Source organism: Leptosomus discolor, chromosome 3 (assembly GCF_034619465.1).
Source record: "Leptosomus discolor isolate bLepDis1 chromosome 3, bLepDis1.hap2, whole genome shotgun sequence".
NCBI classification, from domain to species: Eukaryota; Metazoa; Chordata; class Aves; order Leptosomiformes; family Leptosomidae; genus Leptosomus; species Leptosomus discolor.
The window spans coordinates 8291752-8314777 of NC_141393.1; the positions used below are offsets into that span (position 1 = coordinate 8291752).

The window sequence follows — 23026 nt, forward strand, 5'->3', positions numbered from 1 at the left end:
ATGGCAGAAACTAGAACTACCATGAGCCTATCAATTAAGCTCCATCAGCTGTTTAAGCAGATGAGTGCTTCCTCCAAATCCCCTCAACATTATTTTCTTTAGAACAAAGAATTAGAAAGACCAAGCACTTATGAGTCATTTTATGAAGGAAGGGACCAGAGCTTTGCTTTGGTAACAAGTGAAGTCCTTATAATAAACCTTTGTTTCCCCAAGGACCATAAACAAACATCAGTGGAATGATGAAATCTTGCTATCAGAGGTGTGATTTAGTTACATTTGTTGAGGTTTTCATGAAGTACTTTCTTTTGAGTTTGTATTTTTTTAGGGTTCTTGGAGTGATTTTTTTTGTTTTGTTTCATCATCTTCAAAATTATCTTGGAACTTACAGAACAAACTAATAACCAACAGATCATACATTCCTCTGGTCCTTGGAATTAACGTCCTGGTTATCTACATTTTTGACATCTTTAACAAGACAAAGAGGCCTTGGTAGGACAAAAAAAAAATCACAGCAATCTCTAAGTTGCAGGAGATTTGCTAAGCATAGAAGTATGAGTTCTTACCTTACGTAAAAAGGTAGGATCTTGTGTGTTATGTCCAACATAAATCCTTCCAGTTTGCAAATCAAGGATGAACACTGTATAGAGCCCAATAAATGCACGTGAAATAGCATAAAGCTTCCTTTTAAGGGGCAGTTCCCATCTCTAGTGTGTTCCGCAATACTGTTCAGATCTGTTACTTAACTGCTCAAACCTCCTCACTGGGCATTGTACAACTGCAGGAAGAGTTAATACAAATACACAAATGAACTCGCACTTTCTCATGTCTGCGTATTATGTAGCAGTTAAAGCCTTTGGGATCATGGTAAAACAAAATTCACAGCGCTTTAATAGTACTCTGCAGTTAGTCTGGTTATGAAGCAAAGCTCATGCAAATACTCTGCCTACACACATTCCACGAAAATCTGTAGATACTCAATAGTCTGGGAAAAAAATATCCCCAGTTGACCAATTTTCAAAGCAGACTGGAGAGGGAAAAAGTTCCAGGAAGGTGACCCAGCAGGATACAAACTCACATGGCTGTTTTCTATAAGCATTCTGATTTCAAATAAGGCCTGAGCTATTAAGCTAAACCTGCAGTTTAAGTCAAAGCAGTCAGATACCCACTGGAAACCCAAGCTTCAACAGCTCCAGGACTTGTGAAACTGTTCCTTCTTCCCCACAACAGGCACTTCCCTAGAAAGCCAGTCTGTCAGTTACAACAAGAGCATGCTTCCATATTCATTCATCAGCGTGCAACAAGTGACAAAAGCTACGGAAAGATACAACTTAAACCTTTGTATACAGTTTGATCAATAGCTTGTTTACTATTTTAGTGTATGAAACTGAACAGTCCAAATTTTAAGGAGGTAGAAAAAGAAAAACCTCATTATTTTTCCTAAACTTTCCCATCTAAAGCCCACACCTTAAAAGACAACATTGTTCTAACTATTATTGCCATATGATACTATGAATGTAAGTTTCTTGTGATCAGTGTTTTATGCTTGTGTTATGTGTCCAACCACCTCTGCCTTAGCACTGGAAGGAATAAAGACAACAGGACACATTTGAATCCAACAGTAGTTTATTACCCACTCATTGCAGATGAAGTTAAGACACTTCAGTTACCAGTCAATATGAGTTTAAATATTAGTTGACAACTGCAGAAAGTGTACGAGTACAAAATCATTAACAATAATATAACGAAAAGTGCTGATGTAATAATTTTTAAAACATCAGTTGTACACTATTATACAGCAACCATTATATGATCCTCAACTAACTTAGGGCTTGCCTTTGAAAGTAGTTCGTGTGTTTTGGTTTTGTGGGTTTTTTTTTTTCTTTTTCTTTTTAAAAGTTCTCCAAGAGGCTGAGAGACAGGAGGTTACAACTGCATTATTTCCCAAAATACTACTAACGTACAGCCTTACCTTATACAGACAAAGCTGGTTTATATTTTACGAGCACTTGCTTTTATCAGGGAATGCAGTAACAAGAAAAAATCTATACATAAAAAAATTAAACTCCAATAAGCAATATATTATATATATCTATTGTACTACAGATTTCATATAAATCAAATATAGGCCAAATTTTGGCATAATTTTTAAGTGCATTAAGTTTAATATAAAATCCCCCTCAGACTTTGCTCTTACTTTTCAGGTTTCTAGCTCCTGAACTGATCTTTCTCAGTTATGACACTTTAGACATCTATAACTGTCTTAAGATCTAATTTCCATTTCAGGAATATCATACTTGTCTTCCATTACACTTTGTAACAAAGATACCGTTGTGGGAAAAACTTAGTGACTAATTTAGTCAAAGTTTAGCGACTAATAAAATTCTCCAACTTGACAGGACTTTATTTACACTCACTGGTCAATTATCTTTAAGGTAGTATTCTCCTCCGTACCCTCTGTTCTTCTTTGATCCTACAGGAACAGTTACTCACTACATGGTGCAAGCGTGTATTGCTTTGCTTCACTTTGTTAAATGGGCTCTTACAAACATGTAGATTATTTCTGGTGCAAAATGGAGTGCAGAGAATTTTTTCTAATGCATAGTTAAATTTGCTTCAATTCCAGCAAGTAATAATCACTTTTTAGAGAATACCTGAAGAGCTTTATCCTCTCTGCCACACAGTATCACATTTTGTTTCCAAATTAAGCTTTGTTTGCCTTTGTTTCAAGTAGTATTACAGGAAAAAAACGCAACATTAGTTACCAAACTAGTCGATCAATTTGACAAATATGGTATTTACAGTAAAATTCAAAATAGGCTTATATGTTTTTGCTGAAACAAAAAGGCCACTTAAGCTTTGCACTGGAATAAAGTTCTGGCATGATGTCATTCAGTGAGACTTCCTCCCACAAAAAAAGTCCAAGTTTCCTGAAAGTCATTTGTAGAATATAGAAGCAAATTGTATAATCTAGAAACACTCTACATTAAACCAAAACCCCGCCCAAGATTCAATTTACAGTAAGTTGAGTCACAGTACCCCAAGAAATCAATTCTCCTGTCGTCATTTTATCTACTGACATTATTCTAGGGTCATTCAGCACAATTATGGTACAGAAGGGAAAGCATCAACTAAATGTTGCAAATGGACAGCCAGTTCCAGCTAAGAAACAGCTTCCAAGTTAAACCTTTAACAGTCTTGTAAAAACTGGGCTAAGTATGATTTTAAAAAGAACAATCTCAGACCTCAGAAGCAAGGATATCACATTTACACCTTGGAAAGAAAGCCCCTCCACACACACTGATGCCTGTGCACAGGCATGACCTTCAGGGTTCACTCTCAATGTAACAGGGAAGGAACTCAGTGCAGAACTCCCAGTGAAGTTAGCAGGAGTGAGACAGCAATGCCCCTTCAAACGATTGAATTATTAAACACCTTATGTATTTTGTGTGAAAAGTCTCAATTTTGTATTGAGAAAGCAAATACTGAAATAGAAACAACTTTTAGCACAACAGATGTATTTACTTACAGCATGCAAGGTTTGTTTTTATGTATTTGAGCAGCTAACAGCCACTAACAGCCCTTAAGTATTTACAAGTTCAAAATTACAATCTTCACATAAGTAGCAATTACTTACAAAAAGTTCAGGACACTCCCTGGGAAATAAGCAAGAAATGGAGTAAAAAATACTGAAAGCAGTAATAAAAAAATAGTAGCAAAGGAAAACATAATAGCTTTTAAAATCCAGACAATTTAACACTGTTCTGGTAAAAAAAGCGCCACATATCACATTTAGAGATGTCATTTTAAAAGAAACGCATCTTTTTTTTTCCAGAAGAAAAGCTGTACATAAGCTTAAAAAAATCCAAGTAAACAAACAAAATACAACTCCCTTTGGTTTGCCAAATTACCTTAAAATAGCTTCTCCCCCCCTAATTTGCAAGGTAAGTGGTAAGGCAAATGTGATCAGAGACTAAAGAGCTTCTAGGTGATCACACAGGAGAAAAGACACTTCAACCCCAGTTCATGGTATGGGAAGCAAAAGTAACAGCTTTTTTATAAACATGAAACTTTTTAAAAATAATATATTCTAAAACTACCCAAGATGCAATGCATATGTTAGTTCTGGTTGAGGGCCAGGTCAGAAAAAATCCTGCTCCTATGTTTGAGGCAGTCTAAGACTAATTCAAGTCTCTTCAGCCTCTTGGAAAACAGAATTTCGTGCCAAATTACACCCTACATGACTGTTAGTTTCAGGTTTTATTTCATACAGTAATCAAATCAAATTTAACTTGTAGCTTTTCGTAAAAAATGTGTATTTATATCTGTTTCTATAAAGTAGTAGCATTTCTCTTTAGGACTATACACCCTGGAACTGAGGAAGTTCACTAGCAGTGACAGACAAATAGGTTTGTGCACCACTGCATGAAAGGTTTCAAATGTATTGTCCTTATGAAAAGACATTTAACTACCTTTTAAAGCTATGTTAAATTTATTTATAAATAATTTGGTACCAGCTGATCTCATACTACAAACATTTTATGTTCAACTCGAGGAATAGCTTAGGGCAAAGAAAGTGCTCCAGTTTTACCTGCTGTTTTGTTATGCCTGATTTGAAGGAATCTTAGCTTATTACTAAACAAAAATATATTAAAATAGAAATATTTAAGTTGGATTTTTACATTTTTGCATTTCTGTGAGTCTGTATTCTCTAGCACTATTCATATTGCATGGTATTTTGTGCTAAACTGCCCTCTTGAGCCTAGCCCCTTATAAAACATGAAAATACAACAATAAAACTTTTTCCATGTAAACTTCAATAACGTAGTTGCAGTCTTCAAGACAGGGTTGTAAAGGTGCTGTATAAACATTCTGATACACATCTCCTGGGTACTAGAGTATGTGGTACATGCAACATGGCATTTTGAATTTACCCAATGTAATGTATAAAAATATAAAATATGTATTTATGAGTAACAGTAGAATAAGCTACAGTGCAATTTTCCTTAGCCGGTTGAAAGCCCTACCTGCGTAGGATTTTTTTACCCATTCTAGATCTTCCACAGTAGATTTTCCATTAATTAACAGAGCAAGCACAGCTAGAAAAAAAGACAGCTTTAAGAACATTCTTATGCTGTAAACTTGAAGTTCCAGAAGTCAACCATGTACGTTAAAAAGTTAGTTTTGCTCACTCGTCTCTTCTGTGCTAGAATTTAGACATTGTTCACTATAAACTGTAAAGCTAGAACATTTTAGGAGAATATGCCCTAAATTTCAGATAAAGTTAGCTATTAATTTCACCAGTCCTCAGACTAATGTAATATTATTGGAACTACACCACTTGCTCAGGGCTTTAAGCATAAGGCATTTTGTGTACATTCCCCCCAGCTATTTATTTAATGACTATCTTAGTGTGCAAAGCCAAACCAGTGGAAATCCCTCCCTCAAAACCTTGGAAACCAATTTACCTTTTACTGCACATTCAGCATTAAACCGCAAATGAGGAAAACAGATAGCAAAATCAAATCCAGAAATATGCACTGAAACAAATTAACCGTGTTCTACTAGGTAAGGTCTTCTCAGCTACAGAAGTTGTTGAACACACTATCAGTCCTGGATACATCAGCTTCAATACATTCATAGCGCTTGCATTCTGAATGCACTGAAGAAATGCATCAGAAAAGTTAGCTTTTCACATCGTGTAATGCCAGCATACCATGACTTTTGACTGCTTTGAGGAAAGAGATAAAAAGTTAATTTAGTTAATTTACATATTAACAGTTTGGAGATATGAGCTCCAATACAAAAAACCTTCCCATTCCGAATATTGTTTACAAAAAATGTAAGCTTTGTATTCTCTCTCATCACTGTACTTCCCAACCAAATTATGTTCTTCCTGAAAAAAAAGTACAATACAAACTAACTCCTATCTGGCCAGACAATAAGACAGCTCTTGCTGCAATATGGCAGTTCCTGACATGGAAAGAACAAATTAGGCAACACATTGAGATAGACAAAATGAAGCACAAAAGAGGCACATGAAATTACAGTTGAAGGGTCATATTCTACTCATCACTGGAAAAAGGACCATGAAAAGCTGAAAAGTGCATAATTCAGTAAAATTTAGATATGCACAAACCGTTTATGCGTTGACCATACTGTCGTGACTGCTCACAATTTGCCTATCAGAAGGATTAAAAAATTAATTTGATTATATTGTTTTATAGCTATCTAAATTGGGTAAAATCACCTTTAAATATACTATGTTAATGCATAAAAATACACTTTTTTCTAGAATAAGGATTATATTTTCTAAGCAAATATCCAAACCCAATGGATATTCTAGATTAGTTTGGAATAGTAAGTGAGGCCCATTTCTTTGCAGAATGGGGTGGGTTTATTGTTTACATGTTTAGATAATTAATTTTGAATATCTGTCCACTGTATAAACAATCTCCAGAAAAATATAACCTCTTCCAGTAACTTACAATAGACATGAAAAATACTTACAAAAGGGATTATTGCCCATTTACAACTTCTTGAGCTTAAAGACACAATCTTGGGTCATTTCATTTATGCAATTTTGATCAGGCTAAACTGAGTATTCTGGTTAACTTTAACCATGTCAGCAATGTGGACAAACTAACATTTAAAAATATCTGCCTAATTATGCAGGATTTTAAATAAAATTAGGCATTTTTACATCACAGTATATATGGCATTTCTTAATTTAGCAACAGAAAGGCACAGTTATTAAACCATGAAATACAGTACCTGAATCGCATATACTCTAGTGATATCTACCAATGCCAATCCAGACATTTTACTCTGTAGAGGGGAGTGAAGATAGAGGCTTCTGTTTGGTTTTGGTTTTTTTTTCTTTTTAGAAAAATTCAACCTCATTACAAGTTTGGTCCATTAGAAATGCATCTTGAAGCAGGACTTCAGGAAAGAATAGAGGAAAGCAAATTTAGCAGTCTATGGTCCAACCACTTGAATAAATTACTATGAAATGGCAAACAGATCATGAATGGAGCTTTCCGATTAGCTGTCAGACATACCTGTTAAAATGTCAGTGTACACAGGTACAGTATGACAGACATTCCAGATACATTCATCGCATCACACACACACAGACTTTGTTACAGCAAGAAGTCTAGGCATAGCATTTATAGAGTTCAGCACTTCTCATGGACTGATATTAGACTTCTGGCCCCATACCATCCCCAAAGATGTGCAAAGGTCTTTAAATGCTTGGCCTGCTGTGTTGCTGTTAAAAGTGAAGACCCTGCTAAAGCCAAGCTCACTGGCCTTCCCTTAGCAAACTAGGGCACCTCTTCAAAAAGCAACTAGCTCTGTCCTCCTCACTTAAAGTGATAAAACTGCATCAAGAAAGACCAATAAAATGGAAGAGGCAAGGAACAATAAACATGAGGGAGAACCCAACCGTTCCATACGTAATGTACCGATAGGGAAGCTCAACTTCCATGCGTTGTCTTGCTTTCCGTACATCATCATGGGGTATGCGAAATATTTTACATGCCAGTGGAATAGTGGCTTTTTTCATCGCTACTTTTGTCAACAACAGAACTATTACTCCAATCAACAACCGCAATATGGCTTTTCCAAACACAGTCACAGTGAGAGAGGAAAGAGACAAAGGTAATGTATGAGGAGGAGGATCTAGCTTTAGCCCCACTATGTAGTTAACATGAGAGCCACAGGCCACTCCAGCACCGCAGCCCAGTATCTGAGCTGTGTCTCCTCGGGATGTGCTCCAGGTGTCTAGAGTAAAAGAAAAGATGCCCAGAGCTAAATGGAGACTGATGATAATTAAGGGTGCATATTTGTAGGTTAAGTTGAAGTTATCAATCAGGTCCACAACTGGATGGAAGACAACCAAGATAAGAATAGCATACAGAAATCCAGCAATAACATCCTGTTGAAGAGAGAGAGAAAGATACAGTTTCAGTGTAATTACTAGTTCAGGAAATAATTTAAGTTACATTAGCAAGAAGACAAACCTAGTCGCTCTGTTGCTAAAAGCAATTTGTGGATTTCCATCTTTTCTCATTTACTGTACAAGATTAAATCTTTTTTACGTTAAAAATGAGGTAAGGAACTGCATTTGGTCACCTACAAACAGGGCACCTGTGTCACGATCAGATCATGAACAAAGCTATGATCAAATGATCCATGATCAAACAAAGATGTAGATCTACAGACTTTTTAGTAGGGCCTGTAGCGATAGGACAACTGGTCGTGGTTTTAAACTGAAAGAGGGTAGATTCAGACTAGATACAAGGAAGACTGTTTTTACAAGGAGGGTGATGAAACACTGGCACAGGCTGCCGAGAAGAGGTGGTAGATGCCCCATGCCCGGAAACATTCACAGTCAGGCTGGGCAGGGCTCTGAGCAACCTGATCCAGCTAAAGATGTCCCTGCTCACTGCAGAGGGGCTGGACTAGATGGCCCTTAATGGTCCCCTCCAACCCAACTCATTCTATGATTCTGTCTGCTGGCTACAATGGTCCTTGTCCAGCACTGGGGCATTCCGACCGACAGCCAGCACAAAGCTAGCCCAGCTAAGTAAGTTCTGCCAACTTAGTTTGCTGGAACTGGATCTAAGTGCCTGGGTGCCAACACACAGGCTCACTGGCAGCAACAGCTGATCAGGCAGTCGAGGACCACTGCAGCCAGGCATTACAGCATCTCAGACTTTCCACTCCAGCTTCAGAATTAACAATACTGCAAGAATGGAGAACTGTTTCCATCTGTTAAAGGAGAGGAAGAGGAAACTTAGGTGGCTTCAGACTTGATTCAGTTTTTTTATTGTTTTAAAAATGTCTTTTCTTAATTAAAAGGCTACTCTAGTTTTTAATTTAGCATTAAATTTCTCTTACTGTTGATTAATCACTCAGTTGCACTTTCATCACCTTTAGTTCCTAAGCAGGAATTTGTTGAAAGCTTTTTAGAAATCCAAACACTAGAAAACAGATCACCTTCATTCACACGCTTATCAACTTTTCCATATGAGCCAGGAGGTGGGACTTCTGTCAGCAGTATTTGTATTGCTCTGACTTCAGTGAATCATTTTTATTCACTTCTAATTGAATGCTTGATAAAAGCTCTAATACAACTGACTGAGATGGAAGTCAGACTTACTTATTTCAGAAGCAACCACAACTTTCTGCCATATTTACCACCCTACCCCCACCCCAAACTTAAGCATCATGGTTGATTTATGTTACAGGCAACACATGGTTAACTATTCACTCAAACACTGCAGAGGATTCACATATGGAACTGCAGAATAAGCTAGTCTACATGATGCATCACTATTTGTTGCCTGACTTCATTCTAAGACATTATCTGTCAGCTGAAATACCATTCATCCCATCATCCTCCACACAAGTGGTTCTGACTTGGGAAGCCTCCTAATCAAGGATGTAATTCAGTTTTTCTGAGCCGCCTTATTTTCACCTGCTCCTTTTACACTGTGTTCACCTACCAGCTTTACTACTCTCTACCAGGCTTACTGTCTTCTATCTGCCCACTTTTCTCCTAGCAAGTGATCCCCAAAAATCTCTTTACCCATCCTTGTTAGTGGTTTCCATTCTGACCACCATTTTGTAGCATTCTTTTTTCCTCTCCATTTTTACATTGCATCCATTTGTGTCTCATTTTGATTTTTTTAAATCCTTTTCAATAAATAAGTCTTTTTTTCAAAAATGACAACTTTGTAATTTGGTTTTAGAAACTTTGGTAAGTGAAATCCTAGCATTTAGCATGGCACTCTGAAATGCACGTGCTTTGAGTAGCTGATGTGGAACCCATTCGCTCATCCCACAAAAATATTTCTACTCTGTAGAGGAAGACTTAGTCTACACTTCAGTGCGGCCATCAAATTCTGCACTAACACTGCTATTAAATATCAGCTAAGTTTCAACTGTGGATTGAGCTTATGAAAGAAAAGTATAAATTAACAGAAGTTTGACATCCATTTTCAGCTATTGTATCAATTTCTCTGCTGAAGAAGTGATATGGTAAGACATTCTGAAAAAAATCTACATACAATTACTGCACTGTAAGAACTTAAGTGTGGTGGAAGTTTATGAAATCAGAACAACATTGAAGTAAGAGTTTAGGAGGATTATTTTCTTACCAAAATTGAATGCATTCCCATATAAATTCGACTACAGCAAACCAAAGAACACCAGCAGAATGCAAGGATGAGTCCAAACATAAGGGGATACTGTTAAGAAAAAAATGGAAAGGTTGTATTAGAATTTGGAAAAAGAATTAAAAGAACATTCTATAGGAATTCTACAATTAATCCCAACTTATGCTTACCCTTTTCCTTGCCCTAGCCTACCAAAGCTTATTAGACCACCTCAATTAAGTTCACTTTTCATAAAGTCAAAATATTAAGTCACACTTTTCCAACTTGTTCCTTGTCCTCTTCCTTTGCATTCAGGATACATGAATTTCATGGCATTGGCCATATCTTTTCAGGTGAAGCAGTAAGAGGTTAACAGACCTTTGTAGCAGTCAGCTTTGTCACGTTATGATATCCTAAACTGGCAACATAGGCAGAGACAAGCCTTGTGTTATAAATTGTGGAACAGTTTTACACTCAGTGAAGCAGCTACATACAGTAGTGTTAATAGTCCAGGTAGAATCTAGTAGCTTCACCTTTCTCCTGAAAAGGAAGAACTCAATAATTTACAAATAAAGTCAATTCCTTACACACTGTTTTAGAGTTTCTGCAATCTTTAACTCAATCTCTAAGCATCAGTATGAAACTCCTAGACAGAATCTTTTTTGTTCTCCGCAAACCTATAAATTTCGTCTTACAATCCATATTTATTAAACAGAAAAATTCAAATAATTATTTCCAATTTTTTCCATCTTCCAATGGATTTTTTTTCCACTAAAAAGGACTGTTTACCAGGAACAAACAAAATACTTTATTTTAATAAGCACATACCAGCATGTGTAGAAACTTAGTATTTTAACTTCCTTACGTTTTAGATAAGTGTGCTAACTCAGATCTTACAACACATTAAGAAATACTCTCCCTGCTACTATATTGCAAAATGATGTACAAGACAGAATCCAGCTTCCTTTTTTCAGTATTAAAAATAATTATTAGTTCTATAAAACAAGCAGTCACAAGACAAAATGGCATGTTTCCAAAATTGCTTCCCTTCCTATGTGAAAGCAACGATAAACATTTTCAATATAAACAGGAAGTCTAGACGTACTCAAATCTTAGAATTAAAACTAAGAATTACAGGCAGTTTTCTTGCCCCTTCCCTTGCTCCTTTTATGGGTAACCTGAAGGGTAGAATATCCAACAAATTAGAGAAAGTATCTTTAATCCTATTGGAGAAAGTCGTATGGCCTCTGTGAAGGCCACCTAACAGATTGACAAGCTTCTAAATCAGTCTTTCAATGAAAGGTTTGAGAGATTATCTATCAGTCTTCTGCATTATTCCAACATTCTTTGAATTCTCAGCTCTGAGACCATGTTAGCACGACAAACCTAAAAAAAAATTTCTCAAAGTAACAGAAAATGTGGAAGCTTATGTTTCACATAAGAAATAGATTTCACATTAAAATATATTGTAAATGCCCAGCTCACAGTTGCTCTACATCCAGTTTAAACTCTAATTCTTGTAGCAACATTTGCCTTTGTTTCCACTACATTCATCTACAAATTGTACCTAAACAGAATTGTGTACTTAATGACTCATTTCTAACTGAAATGATGAATGAACAAATTCAGTTTCCTGCCTTCCAGAATTATGCTGATAACAGGCAACACACCAGTAACTAGGTCGCACTCAAAACATGACTGCAGAGTTATCAGATGCTGACATTGCTGCAGCAGCCACAGGAGTGACCCTTGTGCCCTGTGCTGCACCACCGGCCCACGCGGGGAGCGCAGCCCCACCGCTCATCCCCGTTACGCCTCCACCATCATTTCCACTGATCTCAGGGCAGAAGTAGTGCTGCCTGCGCCAGGAAGACACACAACCTCCCTGCACGGTCCTGCTCCACTCTCACCCCCAGAGGACTACCAGAGCAGAAAAGCTGTAGGTACAGGGATGGGCATACCCTATAACCTCTAAAGCAAGGAAGAGCTTCTACCATCTTTTCACACGCTCCGCAAGATGAAAGTTCAGGAAGACAAGTCTTCTTGTTTGCCACAGACTAGCAAGGGAAGGTTTACTACCTCCAGGAGCAATGCAAACCTCTTGACCAGAAAATTTAATAGCATCACAATCACTTGGTGGTAGAATGAGCTTGCATGTGGTCACACACATGGTAAGTTTCAAACGTTTTTGCCCATCACCTGATACCGTATGTCCATTCTTGTTTCCTGGCACACATCATCTGTGCTTTCAGGCTCTAGTCAGAGATAAGGCTTTTCTTTAATAAATACAGACTTTTCCTGCATTTCTGAAACACCTGACAGAAACAGCAGCTGAAGCTTCACCAGGAAGACCAGTGAAGTGCTAGGCTCAGCAGGCTATAGCAGCTAACGATACTGTGGGTGAGACGTTGGGATTCTGGCAGAGATGATGTTAGAGCAGAAGACCCTAAGAATGAGGAGTGTGAAGGAAGAGGTATACGTGAGGAGTCTTGTTTTAACAGTGCTGGGCATGTTGTTATAAACAGCAGGGAGAGCAGGATAAATTCTGGAAGTAAAGAGAAATGCTTGCTCTTAGCTAGGAACTCTCAAAGGAGCGGTGTTTGGGGAAGAAAAACTGTCACGAACTCCAACTTTGAAGAAGATTTTGGAAGTAATATTTGGCTCCATCATATCCCACTCTATTTCTGTTTTTAATAGTATTGAGAATAGATACCCATCAAAACATCCGAACCCACTGGCTTAGTTTCTCAGTAACAAAGCATCTGTATCCAAGAGCTCAAACACTTCCCTACTGTGTCCTTAAAGTCAATGATATGTTTAACCGACTCACATTCTTAAGTAACAAAGAATTTTTAACATAAGCCCAGACGAACTGAATAATAAAACTGAAATAGCTTTAGCACAACCTGTCTGCAAGTGTGTCTGCAGTATTAGGCACATGGTAATAATCATCACAGAAGTCCTAAACCCAGTTTCTTTCCACCCAAGAGAGCTTATTCACTGCAGTATACATAGCTATACTGTACCCAGTCCACTATAAAAAAAAGCAGAAGATTGAAACAATTATTCTAATGTCCTCTCGAATAATATCCCACAACATGACAGTTAAGTCAGTTTTTGTGATTAGACCCCACACTAAGCATTCTCCTCTATGCTCCCGCCTTTATGCAACCAGCACACTTAGACAACTGTCAGTTTATCTAAACCGATCGTTATTTCACTCACAGATAATGAAACTTCAAACAAAGACATCTTTATGTGTAAGGTACAGGAATAAAATTTGACCTAAAGAAGGTTTTAACCTTCATCTGCCCTGTTATGGTCTGTTACATCCATACCTCCCTGCACTGCTCACATAACCAACCTGATTTTCTTCCCACACCCCCAGTACCCACCTGTGCAGCACCATAAAGCTGTATGTACCCATTGGGGCTCCATAGTTCACTGACCTCCGTAGACACTAGCCAAAATCAAGCCAGAGAACCCCCTTCAACACAAATAAAGCACAACACCCTGCCTCCTTCGTGGCCTGTTTTCACTCATATTTTTTAAAGGCAGCCACTGGGTTCAAGCATTCCTAGAATACTGAACTGGTACCACCTGCCTAAAATCTGCCTTGAGGTGATAAGGCAACCATGTATTTTGCCCTCACATGTAGGGATAAGTGTACAAGGTGACTAAAGGAGAATATTAACACTCCCACACACCTTGTAGCTCAGCAAGAAGACTGTTCAACAGCATGCCAAGTCATAACGCCTACAGGGGACGTCACCTTGATTCTTGTAAAAAAGCTGATGCCATAAATTTACTTCCGAATTATTGTCTGAAAATAATGCAATACTGAGGTACTGCATTATTGTAGTAATAGCAATAGCAAGCATTTTGGAAGTATTGTTTCATCTAGAAAATGACTGCCTGTATGTATTTTGCATATATACATTGGTTATACCATATATAACCAAGTATCCGTAACCTCCTACTGCCTAGGCATACAAAATCCCCCAAATACCAAGACATCTTCTATGAGTATAGTGTCTTTAAGATTATTAACAGTTTTTAATCAGCCCTGCTTTACAATAAACGGTGGATTTCACAAAGCTTCTCTCCCAATTGCAAATGAATCATCACAGAAAAACCACCACCAAACAGCTTTTACTATGTTTTCTACTTAAAATAGGCACATTTTATGAAAAAATAATGTAAAAACTTTAACATAAACTAATCTCGAGTGTTCATGGAAGAAGGCCATAATCACTTTTTGGCCTTTTGCTTGGGTCTCTTGTTTTGTAAATACTGCATTCACAAATTTGAAAATTAACATTTGTCAATTACCTTTGAATTATAAGCTTTTAGACCTTTTCTAGATAGTTGTATATAGACACGCTGATATTAAAGCTAGACTGCTGAATTCCAGCAATTTTAGTCCCATAGTTCCTCATACGCCAAATCAGACCTACAGAGGCACAAATGACAAAAGATCACAAGTTCACTTCTACCCTCTTCCCATTTTACTGTTATTCTTACTCATTTAGGCATCAGAAGGCAGACTGACATCATATTTCCTTTCAGATGAGGGTCTGAAAGATTGTCAGATCATAGCTGGCAGAAGTAGGCATAACAAACAGGTTTCACTCTCTCAGCTTGTTCTTTCTGGTAACAGAACTGACACATCTTCATTCTTGACTGTACTTAGAGCCAGATGTTCAGGAACAGCCCATTTTGGACACAAACATCTCAAACCCTGCCTCCACGCCCTGAATTAAGGCCATCCTATGTATAGCCTCAAAAAATCATTATGCCTCCATAGCTACCATGCTACTTCAACAATTTTAAGTACAGGGAATATTTATTGAACTGCATACTGCTTTTTTTCTAAATTAAAAAAAACCTTACAATTTGAATATCTTAACCTTGTACAAAAATAGACACTTGCATAGTACTCAATCTGAACTTCAAAATCACATGTTGACTCAAAACCAACATTAACCTGGCATTTCTCTCCTTGAGAAAAGTACCCCACATTCTGTATGAGGTCAAATCACTGATATCCAGCTTGCACAAATATTTTTCTGAAGGCCAGAATAAAACTTTGATAATATGCATAAGCATGTAGCATAAATACAGTATCAGAAGATGAAGTGGAGGCAAATGGAATTGACAGCAAGGCAGGGACTGGAAATAGAGGCAAGAGTAACATATAGTTTAAAAAAAGATACCTTTGTAGACATTTTGGCTTTTAAATGGTCAAATGGATATGTTTCTTGGAAGGCATAATACCCATTAAGAGAAGTGTCCCAGTCTTGATGTATATGACTAAGGGACAGATCACCAAGCATGTTATTAAAAAAGGATATAAAAAAGTCAATTGATTTCTTAAATTCATTTAAGTTAAAGGAAAAAGCTAGGAATAAAACTGATCGAGTAGATTACTTTTTTCTCACACCTCAATTTTGTTCCCATTTCCAGAACCTTGTTTTAAACAAAAAAAATGAATTAAATTAGTCATATTTGGAAAACAGCAGTGAAACTACTCCAGTAAGTCTGAGAATTTTATGTCCTATGTTTTTAATGCGAATTCCCATTTTACTCGATTACATCCTCCAAAACGGGCTTGCAACCCTCTGACTGGATCACACAGAAAACGTTTCCCTAAAGTGCCTATCCTCCTCCCTCCCCTTAATCTGACATTTTGCCAAGAGTCTTAATAACATAACCATTGTTTAAAAATGCTCATAAGGAAACAATCTGTCCTAAAAGCTTTGACCTAGGTCAGAAAATTTCTTCTTTTAGAATAGAACATTTTTAAAAAACACACTCTAGATGCTGATTTCTTTACTTTTTAAAAGCACATTCTACACTGGAGAAGTTTCCAGCATCCACCAAGGGTTACAAATTAATTTTCTAATATTTTCAGCATTCTACAGTACTACTCAATGCTCTTTTTTAATCATAGAGCTCAGAAGTTCAGCTTGAGTTTGAGACAATTATTTTGGGCCAGAGTTCACTGAAAGAATCCAAGCAGCACTTGGAGCATCACGCTTTTGATAAGACATTTGGGTTATGTATTGGCAAGAGTCATATGAAAAGCTATCATTGATGTTTTCAAGAACGACTCTGAGACCTTAATTGGCCGGATGAGTACAAAAAGCACAGCATATAAATGATTTCTGGAGGGAGCAGAAGAAAAAGGAGAAGAGGATGGTTAAAAAGGAAAGACTACTTATCCATCATTTTAAGAAAAATAAACAAGCAAAACCCTGTCTTTTCAGAAGAGGCACAGTGGTAAATAACACTGGTTAAGCTACATTTATCAATTATTTCCTCCTTTCTTCCACTGACCAATCTTAACATCAAAAACCATAAAAATTTGAGTGCTACAAAAACCTCCTCTTTAAATTCCATGATAAAGCTTTCAATGCCAGCCCTGCAGAGAGTTAAAAGGTTTAATATTCTGCTGCACATCACCTGAAAAGAAATGAAGGAGTTACAATAGGAATTAGAGCCTGATCCTAATTCTCCTTGCAGTCGTTACAAAAAAAAACCCTCCCTGAACACTCCCAGCAAGAATCACCTACACCTTGTTCTGTTTATGCCCCCAACACCTAAAAATTAGTTCTTCGGCAAACTGGAGTTCTCAGGTTTAATCAACACACCCCATTTGAAAGTACGAGGAGTGTTTTACATGTGTACAATCCACTAAGAAAAAAACGCTTGAGAAGTATTTCCTTTGCATCCTTTCTTCATCAAAAACTCCGCATCTATCCTTACAACATTTGTTTTTACACATTTCCCCCCAGATTCTTTACATTAATTAAAGATTTGTTCATGCAAAACCAAAAATTATATTTCATGCCAATCAACACAGTTCAATAGGACGGGCTGCTGCGTACCCCTGGCGGAGATTCCCCAATGAGATCAGTAAGAACTGGCTATACTCTTTTTAAACTTTTAAGAGCACCCAAATCAAACAGGCCACACAACTTTTTCCAGCTTCCTTTACAAATAAACTACAGGCATCTGGCCCACCAAAGGTGACCTTACAACTCAAGCACACAAGACAAGGCCAGTGCTGACCCTCCGAATTCTCATCTCTTTCTCAAGAGCTCTTCACTGTGTGGGCGATTCTGGGTGTTCAGATCACCCCTTCAGCTATGCTTCTTGCGTCAGAAGAGTTTTTGTTTGAGTGTTTATTTTAAGAAACACATTTAAGGAAACGAATTAGACAAGCACACATCTCTTTGCCTAAGTTTCTTCATAAAATTTTAGTCTTTCAGTCAAAATCCATTTGGGCTCCCCTGAGAGATGAGGCGCCTCTTTCTGAAAGGAGTCTGTACTTGCTCTTACACACAGACTTTATATACAAGATATTGCTTCCTATGTGTAGCTTCCAGTGTTATCATTACATCAGTCTTACTGGTAACGCAAGCCTTTCAACAACGACAGACAAAACTAGGATTTGCCTACTTTCTGTAAAATTCTTACTATAGCAGTGTCATGCCTGGACTGTTCATCCAACCCTGACAATCAGTTATTCCCCATTCCCAGCGGGATCCGAGAAAAGTCAGCCTTTTGAAATGAAAGAGCAGGCGGAAATTCTGGAGGTAGTATTTAGTAGTGGTCAGTCAGAATCAGAGCAGTGCAGATCTCTCTGAAATCCCAATACAGATCCTGTCAAACCCACCTCATTTGATTAGATTCATCAGCTTCGGTTGATAAAAGTAATGGTGCGGATCAAAGACTACTGGAAGGAAAGGGTGTTTGGCACAGTACCACACGGCATTCTTACACAACTGGTACTACAGAGAGTCAGCAGAGCACTAAACAAAAACTGAAACTACTTTTAGGTGTGTCAAAGACACCATTCAGAACAGATGCACTCTTACTTCGGGTTTAGCAGTAGTGCATGCTAAGGTCCCCATTATCATCGGTGGGGTAGAGAGTCACAGCCAATGGAATTTGCATATAAAACAGCGGCAGACAAGTACACAGGGAGGACAGTTCTGTCATATTTAGTGTTCTAAACTGCTTCAGAATATAAGCCCATTCCAACAACACTGGTTAATATAGTTAGAGAGGCCAGCTACTCACCAATCGAGGCTCCGGGGTCCTGCTGAGTATCAACTTAAAGTTCGTTCAACGGCCTAAGTGAGAGTCAGCAGTTTCTGACTCAGCTCATTAATGCAGAGCTCAGGAAGGCGTGTGAACCCATCACTTCCTAATCCAGAGAGCTACTGCTGGAGCTAGGCTGCATTCTGGAGGAACTCTGGGAGAAGAGTATTTTCTGTCTCCTCAATTGATTTTTTTTTTTCCCCATCCTCAGAATAAAACAGCAGGGTTATGACACATTCAGGTATCATCCTAACTGAAGGATCATTTCTAATAAATACGAGTTGATAGCTAGTTGAAATCAGCAGTTCAGAGTAACTAAAAAATATAAAGATGGCTTTTTCTTATAGTCTTGGCCTTAGGCTTTTGGAGATTTCGTACATCATTAGCAGTTCACACTATCTCTTCCTCCCCATTCAGGACACAATATAAGCCAGCCTGGCTCAAACTGTCAATATTTCAAAGAAAGCAGGTTTTCCCCAATGTGATAAAGGTATACTTTTTCCTACATCACATTAAGATCTATAATCTCACTGTCTTTTAAGGGTTTTTCCTCCTCTTTCAGGGTATCAGAGCTTCAAAGACAGAAAGAAAAATAACATCTACAACAGTCCTAAATTCTCATGAATCTTTGGCATGAGCTGTGTATTTCAAGGCTACTGAAGTGTCTTTGAAACAAGTAGTTTTCCCTGCTGAGATTTAACAATATTCACTAAATACATACACATAGATTATGCAAGTGGAATTGAAAGTTTCAGGCAAGCTCTCGTAATACAAGGAGAAATTGGAAAGTTATGTTCCACAACAGATAGAACAGTTAGCTATTATGAAAGTTACCTTAACATATAATTTGTTTCTGTCAAAGTTGGTTGCATTGAATATTCCCTGTGTCCAAAGTCTGATTGTGAAAGTTTGCTACAACTATCTCTAAAATACATCACCTCTGAAAATATTTTACTGAAACAACTGAATTTATAACCAATTATTATTCTTTCACTGTGTATAGTCAAATACCCTTTTGAATACTACATAAAAGGAAAATAACTGTAATAGGATTATTGATACACACTGAAAACTAGGAAAGCACAAACTTAATTCAACAGGTTAAAAGCAAACCTACTGGAATAAAAAAAGTTTTATTTTTAAATGGACAATTTGTGCCATACCTAGAAAATAAGAGATTTGCTGTTCTCTGTGTTGTTCAAGGAAAAGACTCACAGATTGTCTTTGTTTGACAGAAAACAACTATTACACAATACTAGGAAGTCATAGCCCAATGAAAGCAAACTCCAAATAAGCTATACAGGAAAGTGATTCCCTTCTCACTGGACTAACCTCCTTTAGAGCAAGAGCAGCTTTCTTTTGGTTTAATGTAAACTTCAAACTGACACTCAATTAAAGTTACCTGTATTCAGAATAAAAGTCCCTGCAGAGAGTTATAGCTGTATCTGCTTAAATTCACACTCAAGCCTTACTCCACTATGATTTTTGTGAATAGTCCTAAGATGTGGACTTATCACGGTCAGGGTTTCTGTAAAGCTTGCTGATACTAAAAATATGGAAAAATTCTACCCCAACCTTTGCCAACAAGTAAAAATGTAACCATCTGTATCTACTGATAAATACATATACTTTAATAAAAATCAGAGTTATTACAAGCTCCTTTATCATTAACAGCTTTCCAAGAAGTTCTGAGGTCAGTCTGTTTTAATCTCACCTGTTCCAGAAAAGCATGACAAAAATTGTCATATAGATCCTACTCCCTTTCAACACAAGGGAAATATGGAGAACAGCAGAAGCAATAGGTGAAAGCTTAACTCTTTAGAGGTGAATCGAAAGATAACCAACATGCTACAGGTTAACTTTTGATTTATATTTAGAAATCATTTGAAAATCAGAAGGGCTATTCTTTTTTTAAATTAACATTCTGAAATGGTAGAAGTTGGTTTCAGAGAGGTCTGTTATTCACACCCTTTCATAGGAAAAAGGAATTAAGACTCAAACACTGCTTCCTCATTTCTTAAGCACGGTTCTAAGTGATTAATAACAAGGATGAATGTTTATGATTTCTTAATATGCATTCATTATAAGTATGTTTAGACAATTAGCACAGTATTTCAGACTGCAGTCACAGGGTTGGCAAATCGAAGATCGAACTTGGTTCACTGGCAAAAATACCATTTCACCCATTGTCAGCTTGTTGGTTCTATAAAAGCAATCAAGCTGGGTTCTCCTTTGTACACATGACATCAGTCTGTGCAAAGCTAATTGACAGACGCCACTAAATGAGGTTTCCACATGCAAAGAAATAGAAATCCAGATCATTCTTCCAACTGAAGTGAGCTCTACACATCTAACAGGTAATAATCGAGTACTCAGATTTTAGTCAGTCACTTAGGAAACCCCAAACCTTTAAGATTAAGCATCTCACTGACAGAACTCCAAATATTTCTTTCAAACACCCACAGACCATGGCAAGATCTGATGCCTGCACAACTCTAGCAGAGTGATACTTCACACTGTCCTAGCAAAGAATACGAGTCCCCCACAGCCTTCTTTTGGGCACACTGTATCACCTGGCAGAAGCAGATACATTAACTTTTAACTTTGGTTAAAGAGAGGCCAAACACAACCTCTAACCCTCAAGTACCTCTTTCCTTTCAGGCACCCATTCTACATGCTGAGACAGGGTCACAAAGTGTCACGCTGCGACAGCACACAACCAGTGATTGTTAGCAGTAACTGGTAAGAGTTCAGCCCCCGCATAAAGCTTAAAAAGAGACTTGTCTCTACCAAGATAACACGCATCTGACTTAAAACACACAGGTATTATAATAACAATTTGTAAACATTAACAACTTAAGAGTAGCCTTATTGCATAACTTCTTAAAACATAACACACAGAGCCCTCAAAACCCTACGCTGAATATTTGTTGTCTGGGAAAGCCTTCTCCCTTATTTACTAGTGGAATTGGCGCAGTGATTTAGAGAGCTGAATGCACGTTGTGCTTTCTTCGGCGTTCTTATTGTCACCCATACAGCTAACAGCAAGCACTGTGCACATGCAAACCACAGTCTGTGTAAACCAGATGACCAATGGTGTTATTTTATCTATCAACAAAGTGCAATTGGCAGATATTAAGATTTCGCTGAATAAAGGTGCTGAAAAGATCAGAGATTATCAGTTCCTGCTAGTTATTAGCACATTAATAGTTGTAAAACCATCTGAAGTACATGTACTCAAAACAGAAATAATAATTTCCAGTTTATGGGTAACGAAACTACAAGACGGTGTTAAAGAAAAGGCTAAAGCTACAGACTGACTCAAAGCAAAGAAGCATCAGCAAAAAGCCCTTTAGTTCCTGGCTCTCCACCGGATTCTCAGTTGGTAAAACCAAATGCCTGTAAAAATATCAGATGCCTACCCAAAGTTTGTGCAAAGCACTCAGCCTACAAGAAACAGGCTGGGGGAAAAAAAACAAAACCTCACAAGAACAAAATGCAGATTGTTAAAATGCAGACTTTTAATGCATACTGAGCTAACCATTCACAAAGTCAGCAGAACTTCCGTTCCGAAGGCAGTTCGAACAGTTCTTGTTATCTGAGCACTCCCTTGTACCATACAAAAAAAACTAAAAAAATAAAAGTGGTGAGGGAGTGGAGGCACGAATTTCACACTTTTCGCAAACTCACACATCTCCCCTCCCAAAAGAAATCCAAGTCTGTCACAGCCTTACACCTCGGGGCTGGAAAACACACCGAGAAGGACAAGATGAGCGTTACCTGCCAGCGGCCGTAGCTGAGCAGCAGGAGCGCCAGGGGGATGGCGGTGCCCGACATGGCGTGGGTGGAGGGCATGCTGTACTCCGAGTTGTAGAAGACTTCCAGCTTCACCACGGGGGGGGAGGCAGGCCGCGGCCAGCGGATGACATCCTTGGTGCACTGCCCCAGGTACATCACCCACACCCAGATGATGATAAGCCTCCGCCCCAGCCAGGCGTCCAAGTTCCAGATGCAGAAGGGGAAGAAAAGGATGTAGAAGAGCTCGTTGCCCAGCTCCGTGCCCAGGCTGAAGAGATAGTAGAGGAAGCGGCTGCGGGTGGAGAACTCCTGGCTGCCGTCCTCCTCCGTGAGGGAGTTGCGGCGCGGCCTCCTCTTCCACCGCTGCGGGAGGCCCGCCCCGCCGGGCACGGTCCCGTTCCCGGCGGGGTGCCCTTGCCCTCCCGCCCGCTCCGCGCCCGGGGGGTCGCCGTTAACCACCGCTCCCCGGCCTCCGGGTCGCTGCTCCGCGTCGGCCCAGCCCGAAGGCCCCTCCACCCCGCAGAGCCGCTGGAAGGCGGCCACTTTCCGCGGGTCCTGCAAGCGAGCGGCCAGCCGGGCTAGGCGCCGGCAGAGCGCCATGGCGGGTGACCGAGGCCGCCCGCGTAGGGGCGGGATGAGGGCGGCGAGGGGCTCCCCGGGCCGGCGGGCGAGGAGCCGAGGGGGCTTCGCTTGAGGAGCGGCGAAAGGGACGGGGGCTCCCGTGCGTGCCTTGGGAAGGGGAACGGCTCCCGGAGGGGAAACCCGCTGGAGGGCGAGGCGTCGCGGAGCGACGGACACCGCGCGGCTGCCCCCGGCCCGGGCAGCCGTCGCCGCCGCCGCCCTCCCCTCGGCTGGGCTGGGCTGGGCTGCGCTCCCCGCGCCGCTCCGGCTCCGGCCCCCGCACCCGCACCCGCACCCGCTCTCTCTCCCTCCCTCCCTCTCACGCGCGCGCGTCCGCC

At 39.1% G+C, this 23026-nt stretch overlaps 1 protein-coding gene across 1 annotated transcript; it reads right to left on the reverse strand.

Moving 5' to 3' along the window:
• Positions 1-7384: 7384 nt before the first annotated feature.
• SGPP1 (sphingosine-1-phosphate phosphatase 1) lies at positions 7385-22667 on the reverse strand. The gene is made up of 3 exons (XM_009953750.2): positions 22050-22667; positions 10164-10253; positions 7385-7936 (listed from the first exon to the last, which is right to left on the reverse strand). Exons 1-3 carry the CDS (start codon positions 22665-22667, stop codon positions 7385-7387), a joined length of 1260 nt encoding a protein of 419 aa, XP_009952052.2.
• Between the last annotated feature and the right edge of the window lie 359 nt (positions 22668-23026).

Excerpts from the sequence above, each read along its gene's own strand:
- SGPP1 (XM_009953750.2), bottom strand. The coding sequence starts at position 22,667 with ATGGCGCTCTGCCGGCGCCTAGCCCGGCTGGCCGCTCGCTTGCAGGAC. Across the intron at positions 10,254-22,049 it reads TCAGCTACGGCCGCTGGCAG|TATCCCCTTATGTTTGGACT; the intron begins GTAACGCTCATC and ends TTTTCTTAACAG. Across the intron at positions 7,937-10,163 it reads TGGGAATGCATTCAATTTTG|GATGTTATTGCTGGATTTCT; the intron begins GTAAGAAAATAA and ends TCTCTTCAACAG.